Here is a 14,668-nt window from a genome sequence, read left to right as displayed (position 1 = left end):
GTGTGCAGGATTATGAGAGGGGTTGGCTGCCTGGGGCATTTGCAACAAAGTAGTATCAGTCAGAGCAAGGGGCTGGATTCTCTGCTGGCGGGGTCCTCCAGTTTGCTGGCAGCGTACTCATGTCCGCGGATTTCCCAACAGTGTTGGGCAATGGTAAACCCCATTGGCTGGCAGCCAGGACGGAGGATCCCGTTTCTGGCAGGGGTGCGCTGCACCAGAAAACAGGGTGCAGCAGGAAGAATAATCGCGCCCAAGGATTTATTGGGCCTGACCCTGTTGATAATGAAAGATTTAGGGTGGGATTTTCCCCACTACCTGTGGCGTGTTTTGCAGCGTCGTAGGTGACCGGTCATTGGCTGGCAAAAGGATTGTCCAGTCCCACCACTCCACTTTCCTATCTGCCCCCATAACCCTTGATTCTCTTGTCTGTCAAAAATCTATCTAACTTGTTCTTGAATATATATCCAATGACCCAGTCGGCACTGCTCTCTGGGGAGTGAATTCCACAGACTAACAATTCTCTGAGTGAAATAGAATTCTCCTCATCACTATCGTAAATGGGATACCCCTAATTCTTAACTGTCACCCCTAGTTCTAGACTGGGAAAGCTGGGTATAGAGGTAAACGGGCCAAATGTGGGAAATTGGGACCAGCTTAGTGGTAAAAACTGGGCGGCATGGATAAGTTGGGCTGAAGGGCTTGTTTTCATGCTGTAAACATCTATGACTGTAAGACTCTATGACACCCCCACAGTGGGAAATATCCCCTCAAAATTCAACCTTCCAAGTTCCTCAGGATTATGTTTCAATAAGATCACCTCTCATCCTTCTAAATTCCATTGAGTACAGGCCTGACCTGCTCAACCTTCCCTCATAAGACAACACTTTTAGACCAGGAGTAAATCAAGTGAACCATCTCTGAACTGTTTCCAAGAAGTCAGATCTAAATCAGGAGAGGATCACCCCACCAGCCTCCAGCCTCTATGTTTAAAGAATCATCCGCCAACAGTTCTGCGAACTCCAGCATGATGCCACCACCAAATACATCCTGCCCTCACGCCCCTTTGCAGGGACCATTTCCTCTGGGATACCCTGGTCCACTCCTGTCATATCTGGCAGAAATGAAAATTATTATGGTTGTTGGTGGTCCATTATCCCAGAACATTGCTGCAGGAGTTCCACAGGGTCAGGTCCTGGGCTCATCCATCTGCTTCATCAATGACGTTTCCTCCATCATAATGTCAGAAGTGGGGATATTCACTTATACTACACTTGATCTTAGGCAAAAGTGACATGTTCACTTGTGACTGCACAAAGCTCAACACCACTTATGACTCCTTAGACACTAAAGCAGTCAGTGTCCATATGCAGCAAGACCTGGACAATATTCTGGCCTGAGCTAATAAGTGGCAAGTAACATTCAAGCCACACAAGTGGCAAGCTAATGGTACCTCCAATATGAGAGAATCTAACCATCTCCTCACAGTATTCAATGGCATTACTATCACTTAACCTTAGGGTATCAACATCTTAGGGTTTACCATTTATCAGAAACTGAACTGGACTAGCCATATAAAGACTGTGGCTACAAGAGAATGTCAGAGGCTGGGGATTCTGTGAGAAATAACTCACCCCTTTGACTTCCCAAAGCATGCCCACCATCCATAAGGCACAAGACAAGGGTGTGATGGAATACTCTCTGCTTGCCTGATAAGTGCAGCTCCAACAACACTCAAGAAGCTCAACATCATTGAGGACAAAGCAACCTACCTGCTTGGCATCCCATCAACCACAATAAATATTCACTCCCTCCTCCACCGGTTCTCAGTGGCAGCAGTGTGCACCATCTACAAGAAGCACTGCAGCAACTCACCAAGGCTCCTTCGAAAGCACCTTCTAAATCCACAAGTTCTACCACCTGTAAGGACAATGGCAGCAGATACATGGGAATATGATCACCTATAAGTTTCCCTCCAATTTATTCACCATCCTGACCTAGAACTATATCGCTCTTCCTTCACTGTTCCTGGCTCAAAATCCTGGAACTCTCTCCCTATCAGCACTGTCGATCTCCCTACACCACATGGACGGCAGCAGTTTAAGAAGGCAGTACACCATCAACTTCTCAAGGGCAATTAGGAATGGTCAATGCCTAGCCAGCAACACAACATCCTATGAATGATTTAAAAATAAAGTAAGAAGACCAAAACTGTGCACAGTATTCGAGATGTGGTCTTACTAATGCCCTATACATCTTGAATTCAGCTCTGTGAAGAAGAATATATCTCCGACAAATATAAAGCTTTGTTCTGTTATCTCTAGCACCTGTCTGTCTACAACTTATGAATACATTGTTTTTTTTTTAAATACTTGTTAATACAGAGTCGCAACACTTCTCTACTTTTACATTCTGTTCCCCTTGCAATAAAGGCCAACATTGGCTATCCTAATCACCTGCTGTACATGCATAGTAACCTCTTGTGATTCATGTATCAGAACAGCCAGGTCCCTCTGTACGTCAGAGTACTGCAGCCTCTCTCCAATTAAATAGGGTACTTACTGCCAAAGTTGACACGTTCACGTTTTGCCACATTGGTGACAGTTTATCCTACATTACAACAATGACTACACTTCAAAAGTACTTCATTGGGGTTGTGAAAGGTGCGATATAAATGCAAGTTGTTTTGTTTTGGTGAGGAAGAAGATGCCCTCAGTGGGTGAGGATTCGCACAGGTAGAAGGGACTTGCTCAATGCATCCTATAATTCTGTAAAATATACGCAATTTCTGCACCGTGATATTGACATGTTTTGTGACATTGGGATAAAGTATAGCAATTTCCCTCCCTTGACTTTGAATCCAGCTGCTGGTTTGGGATAAACTCTCAGGGAATAATTCGACTTCCAAGTATAAAAATATTAACTTAGCTTTATTGGTGACAGTACAGCTGCATCAATAGAGGGAACAGCTCCTGGGGGCTCCTTTTGGATTTATTGTCATGTAGCCATTCATTAAGAGTTGGCCAGATCATCAATATAAATTTCTGTTTGGGAGAATTACAGTGAGACTCTTTATTAACAAGTATTTTTTAAAAAAGCAACGTATTCATAAGTTGCAGACAGACAGGTGCTGGAGATAACAGAACAAAGCTTTATATTTGTCGGAGATTTATTATTCTTCACAGAGTTGAATTAAAGTCCAAGATACTGAGAGTCGAGTCTTCTTTCCCAAGCTCCTTGTCCTGAGGCAGTATCGAGTTGTTAACTCTGTTTAGACAAGAGCTTAGTGAGTGTTGTGAATTCTCATAAACTTAACAAATCTTTGGGCATCTAACCTCATTCAGAGTGACCACAGTTCTGGGTGTTCAGAGTCAAGGCATAAAAAACGCTGTTTGACAAACGAGCAGGTCAGTATAAATGACTAATCAGAAGCTTTGCTCACTGCCCTCTTTTATAGTCTACTCCTTGGCTGACCTGCTGGTTACCTCCTAACCATCAATGCAGCCAGTATCAGCAATGTCCGGGGGAAGAAATTAAGGTTATAAATGGCTGTGGGCAATTAAATTAGTTGGTCTAATTTTAATATTTGCCAGTTCCCATTCGGTTCTCCTTTCCCTTCTCTTCCTGTTTAATATTCCCTCATTAGAAATTATTTGCTGTCTTCTTTTTTTATTAGAATTTATACTTGGCAATGTGTGTCTCTGACCCCTTTTACAGAGCACTGCTCCATCCATCTGCGAAACAATGGGATTTCTTATGAATAAGTTAAAATTGTTTCATTAGATTTATAGTTAAGCACTAATTAGGTTTAGCATTGACTCACATCAACAGTTGAACTTGTTCAGTAGGTTGGTACATCCATGTATGTATATGCAGCTATATGCAGCCATGTGTGTGGGAGCACATATGTGTGTGCATGAATGTGTGCGTGTGTTTGGGATTGAAATACAATCATAGTCCTACCTGGCTTGCCTTAGTCATGTGACCTTTTGTTATATTCAGTTCTAATAAAGAAATTGGCTGGACTTCTCTGGCTGTTCGCTGGTGGCAGGATTCTCTGATCCCGCCAGCAGCACAATGCCACCCGCTGGTTATCCGGCTGTGTGAGATGGCTTCAATGGGAATTCCCATTGACAGTGGTGGGAGCAGAGGGTGCTAGAAGAGCAACTCTGTAGTCAAATTTGTTTCGAAGGCCCGATCGAGCCAAATGGGAACTATGCCCCATAGCGAGCACATTTAGCTGTTTTTTTTACCAGCGCTCGAAGTGCCGCAAAACACAAGGCTTTCTAACATAGCCCCAGTTAGATACGGAGCCTTAGCAGAGAATGCATGGCTGAGGCCACACTTAGTCCTGTTTCCTGCAGCAAGGGGCCCTGCACGGCGAAACTCCTCAGTGCAAGGAGAGATCAGGACACCATTTTTAAATGGCGGCGTCCCAATCTCTCGAACCCCCGACGTGACCCCTAATCCCCCACAAGCCCCAACTCAGTGTAGTAGGGTCCCTGCGTCCCCCGCAACCCTGCACACCCATGCCCCACCCGGACACCACCAAATATAAAATGTTACCTTGACATCTTGGCAGTGCCGAGGACGCCCTTATACATGAGCTGGTTCTTGGGGGAGGTTCAGGGGTCGAGAGATCGGAAAGCCATTTTTAAATAACACGCAGAGATTTGACCTCCAAAGCCTCTGTGGTAAAGAATTTCACAAGTTCACCAACCTCTGATGAAGGAGTTTCTCCTCATTTCAGTCCTAAATGGCCTGAGACTGTGACCCCTTGTTCTAAACCCCCCCCCCAGCCAGGGGAAACAATGGGCACGATCTTTCCCTGCACTGAGGAATTCGGGCAAGCAGAGCCCCTCAGTGCAGGGTATGGGGCTAACTGCGCTCTGGGCCATCCCTTCCCCGTTGAGGCCCACGATCTAACCGCATGGGTGTTAGATAACGGGGTACTTTTTTGGTGCACTGACCGCCGGGAACACCCGGCTAATCATGCTCTACGGGACTCTGCCCTCATTCAGGTAGATTGCGGCAGTTGAAAATGCATGTGAAAAGCCCTGGGCTGGATTCTCCACTGTCGAGATTCTCCATTGCACCAGCAGCGCACCCACGCCCGGAGATTTTCCGACAGCGTGGGTCTGCCCACAATGGGAAATCCCATTGGCTGGCTGGCAGTATGGAGAATCCCGCTGCCGGAGGGGGCATGCATCAGCAGAAAACTGTTGCGGCAGGACGGAGAATCCTATTTATCATGATCGTATGTGAATGGGTGATAACAGGACTCCAATGTTTGATAATGACTTCACCATCAGAAACTATTTGTGAGGATAATGGGAAGAGATGAACTGGTCACATTACAAGAGGAATAATATTAACAAATAAATTCCCAGCTTTTTCTTTCTTTTTCAGTTCCATGGTTTCCTCGGTCAATTCAAGATTTGGACAGATTTGCGAATCAAATCCTAAGCTATGGGTCAGAGCTTGATTCAGATCACCCTGTAAGGACATTATTTCAGTAAAATATTGTATTATGAAACTGAAGTAACGTTGGGGGGGGAGGTTAACATGGAGGGAGTGCTATATTGTCAGATGTGCTGACTTTCAGATGAGGCATTAAAGCACGGTATATCCTGTCAGGTGGATGTTCGCGATCCTATGGCATCATTTCAGAAAACAGCAGGGGAGTTCTCCCCAACGTCCCAGCCAATATTTATGCATTAATCAACAGCACTTAAAACAGATTATCGAGTCATTATTTGTGCTGTTTGCAATTTGGTCGCTGCATTCTCTGGCCTACATTACGTCAATGACCACACTTCTAAAGTACTTCATTGGTTGTGTAAAGTGCTCTCAGACATCCTGAGGTAGCTACATAAGTGCAAGTCTGATCTTTTCTCTCTGTTGCTGCCCACATCACATTCTATCAGTCACCACATCAGGGAGATTACCAACATCCACTCAGCAACTGATATTCCCGCTTTAAAGGTTTTGCAGCGTGAATATCAATTTATAAATTAATGTACTTGTCATCAGTGTGTGAATTATGTAGGATGAGGGGCAATATTGGGTTGATGGGGTCGATAAAAGAACGCTTTCTCTCTGGTGGGGAAATCCAGAACAAGGTAGAAGTGCAATGGCGCTCAACTGTTCAGGGGTAATGTCAGGAAATGTTTTTTCACACTAAAGAGAGTGGAAATCTGAAAGTTCTCACAGAAAGACCCAACAAGACATCACCTCTCAGATCCTCAGAGTAACCCCAAAGTGCCTCACATCCAATTAATTACTTTCAAAGTGAATTCACTTCTGTTAAAAATGTAAATGCAGCATCTAATTTTGTGCAGAGCAAGAGCCGATTAACACCAATGCATTAAATATTTGCCAGGACGCCTCCACAGCTTTCCTTCAAAAAGTCCTAAAGGATCTTTCACACATTAGCTGAATTTGGATGATACTGGATGGGAGATTTGGCGGCCCAGTGAAAGGTCTACTAACTTTTAGTGGGACCAAATGATCCCAGTGGCATCGGGGAACTGGAAAATCCCACCCAATGTTTTCCTGAATGCATTTTAAGAATTCTGCACCCTCTATATCTTTACCATTGATTCCATCCAAGTTAGTATTATGGTATTATGAAGTCCTCTGCTATTATTCACCTAATTGTTTGGACCTTCTCAGCAATTTGAATACATAGTTGCTCTTCTAGCACCCTCTGACTCCTTGGGAATTTATAGTGCGCTCCCAGCTGGGTGATTGTCCGTTTTTGTTGTCTAGTTCAACTCATATGGCTTAATTTCTTCCTCTTTCTAACATACCAGCCCTTCTCACAGCTGTAATTGTTTCTCTTGCCATTATTACAATCCCCCCCCCCATCCTTTTTTTAGTCTCCCTCTCTATCTCACCTGCAAACTCCGTAACCAGGAAAGTTGAGATCCCATTTGTGCCGCTCCTTGAGCCACGTTTCAGTATGATGTCATGCTTCCATGTGTCGCTGTGTGGCCCCAGCTGATTTCTCTTATTCATCTGACTCTTGCATTTTAGGGTGGCACAGTAGCACATAGCTCAGTGGTTAGCACTGTTGCTTCACAGCACCAGGGCCCCAGGTTCGATTCCCGGCTTGGGTCACTGTCTGTGCGGAGTCTGCACGTTTTCACTGTGTCTGCATGGGTTTCCTCCGGGTGCTCCGGTTTCCTCCCACAAGTCCTGAAAGACGTGGTGTTAGGTAATTTGGACATTCTGAATTCTCCCTCTGTGTACGCGAACAGGTGCCGGAATGCGGCGACTAGGGGATTTTCACAGTAACTTAATTGCAGTGTTAATGTAAACCTACTTGTGACAATAAAGGTTATTAAAGTATGTACCATTAATCACTGAATGGATCCTTTCTTGTCGAAGCTTTAGCCTTTTATTTCCTTGTCTTCCACACTGCCCACTACTTTTCTGCCTTCCAAATCCAACTTTGCTTCTGACCTTTCTGAATCTATGCTTAGATTCCCATCCTCCTGTCGAGCTAGTTTAAATCCTCCCCAGCTCCACTAGCAAACCCCTCATCCACAATATGGTCCTGGTCCTCTTTCCACTGAGACTCTGCTGTGCTTCAGTTTGAATTCTTGGATCCTTTTGCACAGTGCTCCTTGCTCTCACAACTCTACAATATATACACATGTGGATAATTGAATATAAAGGCACACACAGATACATAAACACATAGGTATATACAGTTACAGATTGAAGCAAGTACTTACACAGCTACACAGCACAAACACACATGTAAATATGCACACTGATATATAGACACAAAGTCAGATACACACATTTATAAATGTGTACAGACACAGAAACCACACACAGATATAAATGTGCACATACACATGCATAGATATAAATGTGCACACATATACACACACATACAAAGATCTAAATGTGCACACATACATACAAACATACAAACAAATGCAAATTACAGACAGCTGTAGATTTCGAGATAAGTTGCTTTTCATCGTTAAGGCTGTGGAGATTTGCCAGTGCAGTACAAATTGCTGCTATTAGAGTGTAATTGATGTAATATAATAAGATATAATTACTCTTCTTTATCAAAATGCATTAGGTTTTAAGAAGGGGTATCTTTTTCAGATTGACAACATTATCATTATGCATTTGTTAAATTAGATAGTGGCTGATCACACTGATTGTACATCCGGGCTGCAGTTTCAAATATGTCAATCAAAAATACCGCCTCAGTTACTAAACCTGTTGGGGCAGCACGGTGGCATAGTGGTTAGCACTGCTGCTTCACGGTAGCAAGGACCCGGGTTTGATTCCTGTGGTTTGTATAGAATCATAGAATTTAGGTGCAGAAGGAGGCCATTCGACCCATCGTGTCTGCACTAGCCCTTGGAAAGAGCACCCCATTTAAGCTCTTCCAACCTATCCCCGCAACCCAGTAACCCCACCTCACCTGCACATCTTTGGACACTAAGGGCAATTTATCATGGCCAATGCACCTAACCTACACATCTTTGGACTGTGGGAGGAAACCGGAGCACCCGGAGGAAACCCACGCAGGCACGGGAAGAACGTGCAGACTCCCTCCAGCAGTGATCCAAGGCAAGAATCAAACCTGGGACCCTGGAGCTGTGAAGCAACTGTGTTAACCACTGTGCTACCGTGCTGCCCACAAGTCTCCCTGTGTCTGCATGGGTCTCACCCCCACAACCCCAAAAACAAGATGTGCAGGTTAGGTGAATTGGCCATGCTAAATTGCCCCTTAATTGGAAAAAAAGAACTGGGTGCCTTACATTTATAAAAATAAGTTATTAAACCTGTCATTTTAATGATAGAGCGAGACTCTGAACTTTTCTTCCTGTGCTACCTTCTCAGGGTTTTACAGACTCAGTGTATCGAGCTCGCAGGAAGGAGTTTGCAGATATTGCATACAACTATCGACAGTGAGTACAACAAAAGCCAATGAGCCTTCACCTCTCTGAATATACCAAATAACGGGGGCGGGATTCTCTGATCCTGAGGCTAAGTGTTGACGCCGTCGGAAACGCCGTTGTGTTTCTCGACAGCGCAACACGGCCCCAAGATCAGTAATTCTGGCCCCTACAGGGGGCCAGCACGTTGCTGGAGCGGTTCACGCCGTTCCAGCTGCTGATCCGGCCGTGGAATGGGTGCTGGGGGATGCGTGCATGCGCAGTGGATCCGGTGTGAACCCGTGCATGCGCAGTCCCACTGGCGCGATTTTCGCACATGCGCAGAGTCTCCCTTGTCCGCGCTGGCCCCGACCCAACATGGTGCAGGAGTACAGGGGGCGGCACGGAAGAAAGGCAGCTGGGAGACAGAGAGGCCGGCCTGCCAATCGGTGGGTCCTGATCACGGGACAGGCCATATCGGAGGCCCCCCTCCGGGGTTGGACAGCCCCTCACCTCCCCCCCCCCCCCCCCACACCTCAGGCTGCCACTCGATCCTTCAACGCTGAGTTCCCGCCGGCTGAGAGCAGGTTAGAACGGTGTTGGCGGGACTCTGCACTTCCCATCCCGGTCCGAGAATCGGCGGGCCGGCCGCGTAGAGCGGCCAGCGACCGGCGCCGCGCCAACCACGCCGGTGGTTCTCCAGTCTTTGGAGAATCGCGTGCCGGAATTAGGGCAGCATGGCGCAAGTCACGCTGGTCACGGTGATTCTCCAGCCCGGCCCCGGGCTGAGAGAATCTCGCCCAGGGTACATGAAGTGGCTTCGATAACGCAGAGGGAGAGAAAATGTTTCCGCTGGCAGAGGCGGGGGGGCATCAGTAACCAGAGACACAAATTGAAGATAATCAGGAAAAAAAACAGACAGAAGATGAGAAGCACCATTTTTCTCTTGCGCAGCGAGTTGTTGCAATCGGGTATCCACTGCCTGAAAGGGCAGTAGAAGCAGATTCAATAGCAATTTTCAAAAGGGCAAATTGGATAAATACTTGAAAAGGAGAAAATTTGTGTGGAAAGTGCAATGAATTGGTAGCTTTCTTAATGAGCTAGCACAGGCATGATGGGCTGAATGACTTTCACCTACGCTGTAAGATTGTATAATAAAATGCTTGCAAATAGCTAACCCTGCATCCCAAATACAGCTGTGGTGTTTTTTCTCCTTTGACTAGCAGAAGTGAATGGAACTGTGCCTATAAATATATTTATTAGGCAAGCAGTCTTTGTTGTCTAATTGCTCAGCTTAATCAGACACAACTACAAAGGCCTGAACACTGAATGATGCTGCTCTAAGCAATCTTCATCATGATATTGAAGAGGTTCAAATTTACATTTAAGTGGGCACTGTACATAATATTGTAAAGGGTACTGATGTAATTCACCTTTTATTATTCCACCTTTATTCTATCACAGCTGTGCTTAGCAGTTTTAATTCTGCACACCACCACCCTCCACCCTCACCCCTCACAATCAAACCAAAGGAAGTAAATTAGACAGTTTGTTCAAAAGTAAGTTCCTTGTGAAACCTTTCTAACTTGTCTGAAAAGTTGATATGTTAGTTTTTCATCGTAGAAACAATGGACCGAATGGCCTTCACCTGGCCCAGCTGTAGTAACTATGCGATGTGCTAAAGTTAATAATGTTTATGGACAATAATCACCTGCTGCCCATCTGTGATTCCCTTGTGACTGTAGATTCAGAGGAGTCCATTCAGCTGTCAACCCTGTTCCAACCTTCAATTAGGTCATAGTTGATCAATTCCAATATTCGATTGGATTATAGCTGATCAATTCCAACATTCAATTAGATCATAGGGCAGCACGATAGTACTGTGGTTAGTACAGTTGCTTCACAGCTCCAAGGTCCCAGATTCGATTCCCGGCTTGGGTCACTGTCTGTGCGGAGTCTACACATTCTCCCCATGTCTGTGTGGGTTTCCTCCGGGAACTTTGGTTTCCTCTCACCGTCCAAAGGTGTGCAGGTTAAGTGGATTGGCTGTGCTAAATTGCCCTTCGTGACCAAAAAAGGTTAGGTGGGGTTACGTTGATAGGGCGGAGCTGTGCGGATAGGGGATAGGGTGGAGGTGTGGGGATAGGGTGGAGGTGTGGGGATAGGGTGGAGGTGTGGTCTTAGGTAGGGTGCTCTTTCCAAGGGGCAGTGCTTACATGACGGGCTGAATGGCCTCCATCCGCACTGTAAATTCTATGATAGCTGATCGATTCCAATCTTCAATTAGCTCATAGTTGATCAATTCCAACCTCCATTAGATCATAGATGATCATTTCCAACCATCAATTAGATCATAGTTAATCAATCCCAACCTTCAATTACATTATAGTTGATCAATTCCAACATTCAATTAGTTCATAGCTGATCAATTCCAATGTTCGATTAGCTCACAGCTGTCTGTTCCAACATCCGATTACATCATAGCTGATCTATTCCAACGTTTGATCATATGATGGTTAATCTATTCCAATACTCAATTAGATTATAGCTAATCTATCCAAAATTCAATAAAATCATGGCTAATCTATTCCAATGTTCAATGAGACCTTGGCTAATCTATTCCAACTTTCGATTAGATCGTGACTAATCTATTCCAACGTTTGATTAGATCATGGCCACACTATTCCAACATTCGATTAGATCATGGCTAATCTATTCCAACATTCGATTAGATCACAGCTAATCCATTCCAACATTCGATTAGATCACGGCTAATCTATTCCAACATTCGATTAGATCACAGCTAATCCATTCCAACATTTGATTAGATTATAGCTAATCTATTCCAACATTTGATTAAATGAAGACTTGTCTATCTGAATGCTCAGTTAGACCATAGCTGGCCTAATCCAACATTCAATTAGATCATCATTAATATATTCCAAAATTCGATTAGATCATGACAAATCTATTCCAACATTCAATTAGATCATCGCTAATCTATTGCAACATTCGATTAGATCATGGCTAATCTATTCCAACATTCGAAAAGATCATGGATAATCTATTCCAACATTTGATTAAATCATGGCTAATCTCTTCCAATGTTTTATAAGATCATGGCTTCTCTATCCGAATGCTCAGTTAGACTATGGCGTTAGACCATGGCTGGCCTAATCCAACATTCGATTAGATCATGGCTAATCTATTCAAATATTCAATTTGATCATGGCTGATCAATTCCAATGTTCGATTAGCTCAGAGCTGTCTGTTCCAGCGTCCGATTACATTAAAGCTGATCTATTCCAACGTTTGATCAGATGATGGTTAATCTATTCCAATGCTCGATTCGATTATAGCTAATTTATTCAAAACTCAATAAGATCACGGCTAATCTATTCCAATGTTCAATGAGACCTTGGCTAATCTATTCCAATTTTAGATTAGATTGTGACTAATCTATTCCAACGTTTGATTAGATCATGGCCACACTATTCCAACATTCGATTAGATCATGGCTAATCTATTCCAATATTTGATTAGATCATGGCTAATCTATTCCAACATTCAATTAGATCATGGCTAATCTATTCCAAAGTTTGATTAGTTCACGGCTAATCCATTCCAACATTCGATTATATCACGGCTAATCTATTCCAACATTCGATTAGATCACAGCTAATCCATTCCAACATTCAATTAGATCACGGCTAATCTATTCCAACATTTGATTAGATTATAGCTAATCTATTCCAACATTTGATTAAATGATGGCTTGTCTATCCGAATGTTCAGTTAGACCATAGCTGGCCTAATCCAACATTCAATTAGATCGTGACTAATCTATTCCAACATTTGATTAGATTATAACTAATCTATTCCAACATTCAATTAGATCATGACTAATCTATTCCAACATTTGATTAGATCATGGCTAATCTATTGCAACATTTGATTAGATCATGGATAATCTATTCCAACATTTGATTAGATCGTGACTAATCTATTCCAACATTTGATTAGATCGTGACTAATCTATTGCAACATTCGATTAGATCATGGCTAATCTATTCCAACATTCAATTCAAACATGACTAATCTATTGCAACATTCGATTAGATCATGGCTAATCTATTGCAACATTCGATTAGATCATGGAAAATCTATTCCAACATTCGATTAGAACATGACTAATCGATTCCAACATTCAAAAAGATCATGGATAATCTATTCCAACATTTGATTAAATCATGGCTAATCTCTTCCAATGGTTTTATTAGTTCATGGCTAATCTATTCCACACTACACCCCTGTATGATTCACCCGATGCCGGTGTTAAGTAGTTACATTGTGTACCTTATGTTTCCCTATTATGTATTTTCTTTTGCTTCCTTTTCTTTTCATGTTCTTAATGAACTGTTGAGCTGCTCGCAGAAAAATACTTTTCACTGTACCTTGGTACACGTGACAATAAACAAAATCCAAAGTGCAATCCAACATTAGGAGTGAGATGGAATACTCTCCACTTGTTTAACCTTAAAGTTGGAGTGGTGATATCAGGAAGTACCTCTGGTAGTAGAAACCCGGAACACTCTTCGCCAATGAACTGTTGTTGCTGCAAAGTGGATGTGTATTGCCAATTGCAAATTTCAAAACTGAGGATGATAGAGTTTTATAGGGTCAGGATATGGAGCCAAGGGAAGTAACTGGAGTTTCAGATCAGCCATGATTTGGTTAAATGACAGAACAGGTTTGAGGGTATGAATGGCTTCTTCCTGTTCCTATGTTCCCAGGAGTGTGGTTATTGTTCATGCAGAAATTGTAGCAATTGGAGGCAACACTTTTTCAGCTTGTGGCACCTTTGATGTTAGTGTCACACAAATTTGTCGTTCTGTCTTATCAAAGTGGCGATGTGATTCCCAGAGTGGAATACACAGAGGATGAGAAGAAAACCTGGAGTATTGTATTTCGAGAATTGAAGACACTCTACCCAACCCATGCATGCCGCGAGCACAATCGCGTGTTCCCATTGCTGGAACAGTACTGTGGCTATCGGGAGCGGAACATTCCACAACTTGAGGATGTCTCCAAGTTCTTACAATGTGAGTAATAAAGAGAAAACAAATAATTTGCATTTATATGGTGCCTTTAGCATTGTAAAACTTCCCAAGGCTCTTCACAGCTGTCATATTCAGACAGAAATTTGACAGAGATGCACAAAGGGATTTCAAAACAGGTATCAAACGCTTGGTCAATCCTGGAAGAGGGGTGGAAAGGTTTAGGGAGTTAATTCAGAAGTTAGGGTTTGGTACAGTGGCACAGTGGTTAGCACTGCTGACTCACAGTGCCAGGGATCCAAGTTCAGTTCCAACCTGGGGTGACTGTCTGAGTGGAGTTTGCATTTTCTCCCTGTGTTTGCGTTGGTTTCCTCCGGGTGCTCCGGTTTCCTCCCACAGTCCAAAGATGTGTAGGTTAGGTGGATTGGCCCGGGCAGGTTTGACGCCAGCGCGCCCCTTCCCGACCGGGAACCGATTCTGGTCCCCGGTCGGGGCTAGCGGCAGCGATTCGGGTCGGGAGTTGGGAGGGGGGTGGGGGAGAATAGCAGGAGGGCGGGAAAAATGTCGGGAAGGCCCTCCCGCTATTCTCCGACCCGTCGTGGGTGTCGGAGAATTTCGCCCCATAACCCTTAATCCCTTTATTCTTCAAAAAACTATCTTTATCTTAAAAACATTGAATGAAGGAACCTCAACTTCTTCACT

The 14,668-nt window shown here is 43.9% G+C and overlaps 1 protein-coding gene across 1 annotated transcript in view; it reads left to right on the top strand.

Moving 5' to 3' along the window:
* The window catches only part of pah (phenylalanine hydroxylase), an 87,380-nt gene that overhangs the window by 40,656 nt on the left and 32,056 nt on the right, over positions 1-14,668 (top strand). The window contains exons 4-6 of the mRNA XM_038781174.1: positions 5,407-5,495; positions 8,875-8,942; positions 13,815-14,011. Coding sequence (XP_038637102.1) covers positions 5,407-5,495; positions 8,875-8,942; positions 13,815-14,011 — 354 coding nt within the window. The remainder of the gene's footprint in view (positions 1-5,406; positions 5,496-8,874; positions 8,943-13,814; positions 14,012-14,668) is intronic.

This window comes from Scyliorhinus canicula, chromosome 20 (genome assembly GCF_902713615.1).
Source record: "Scyliorhinus canicula chromosome 20, sScyCan1.1, whole genome shotgun sequence".
Lineage (NCBI taxonomy): Eukaryota > Metazoa > Chordata > Chondrichthyes > Carcharhiniformes > Scyliorhinidae > Scyliorhinus > Scyliorhinus canicula.
Note: the sequence above shows the minus strand (reverse complement) of the source record. Positions and strands in the feature narration are given on the sequence as shown.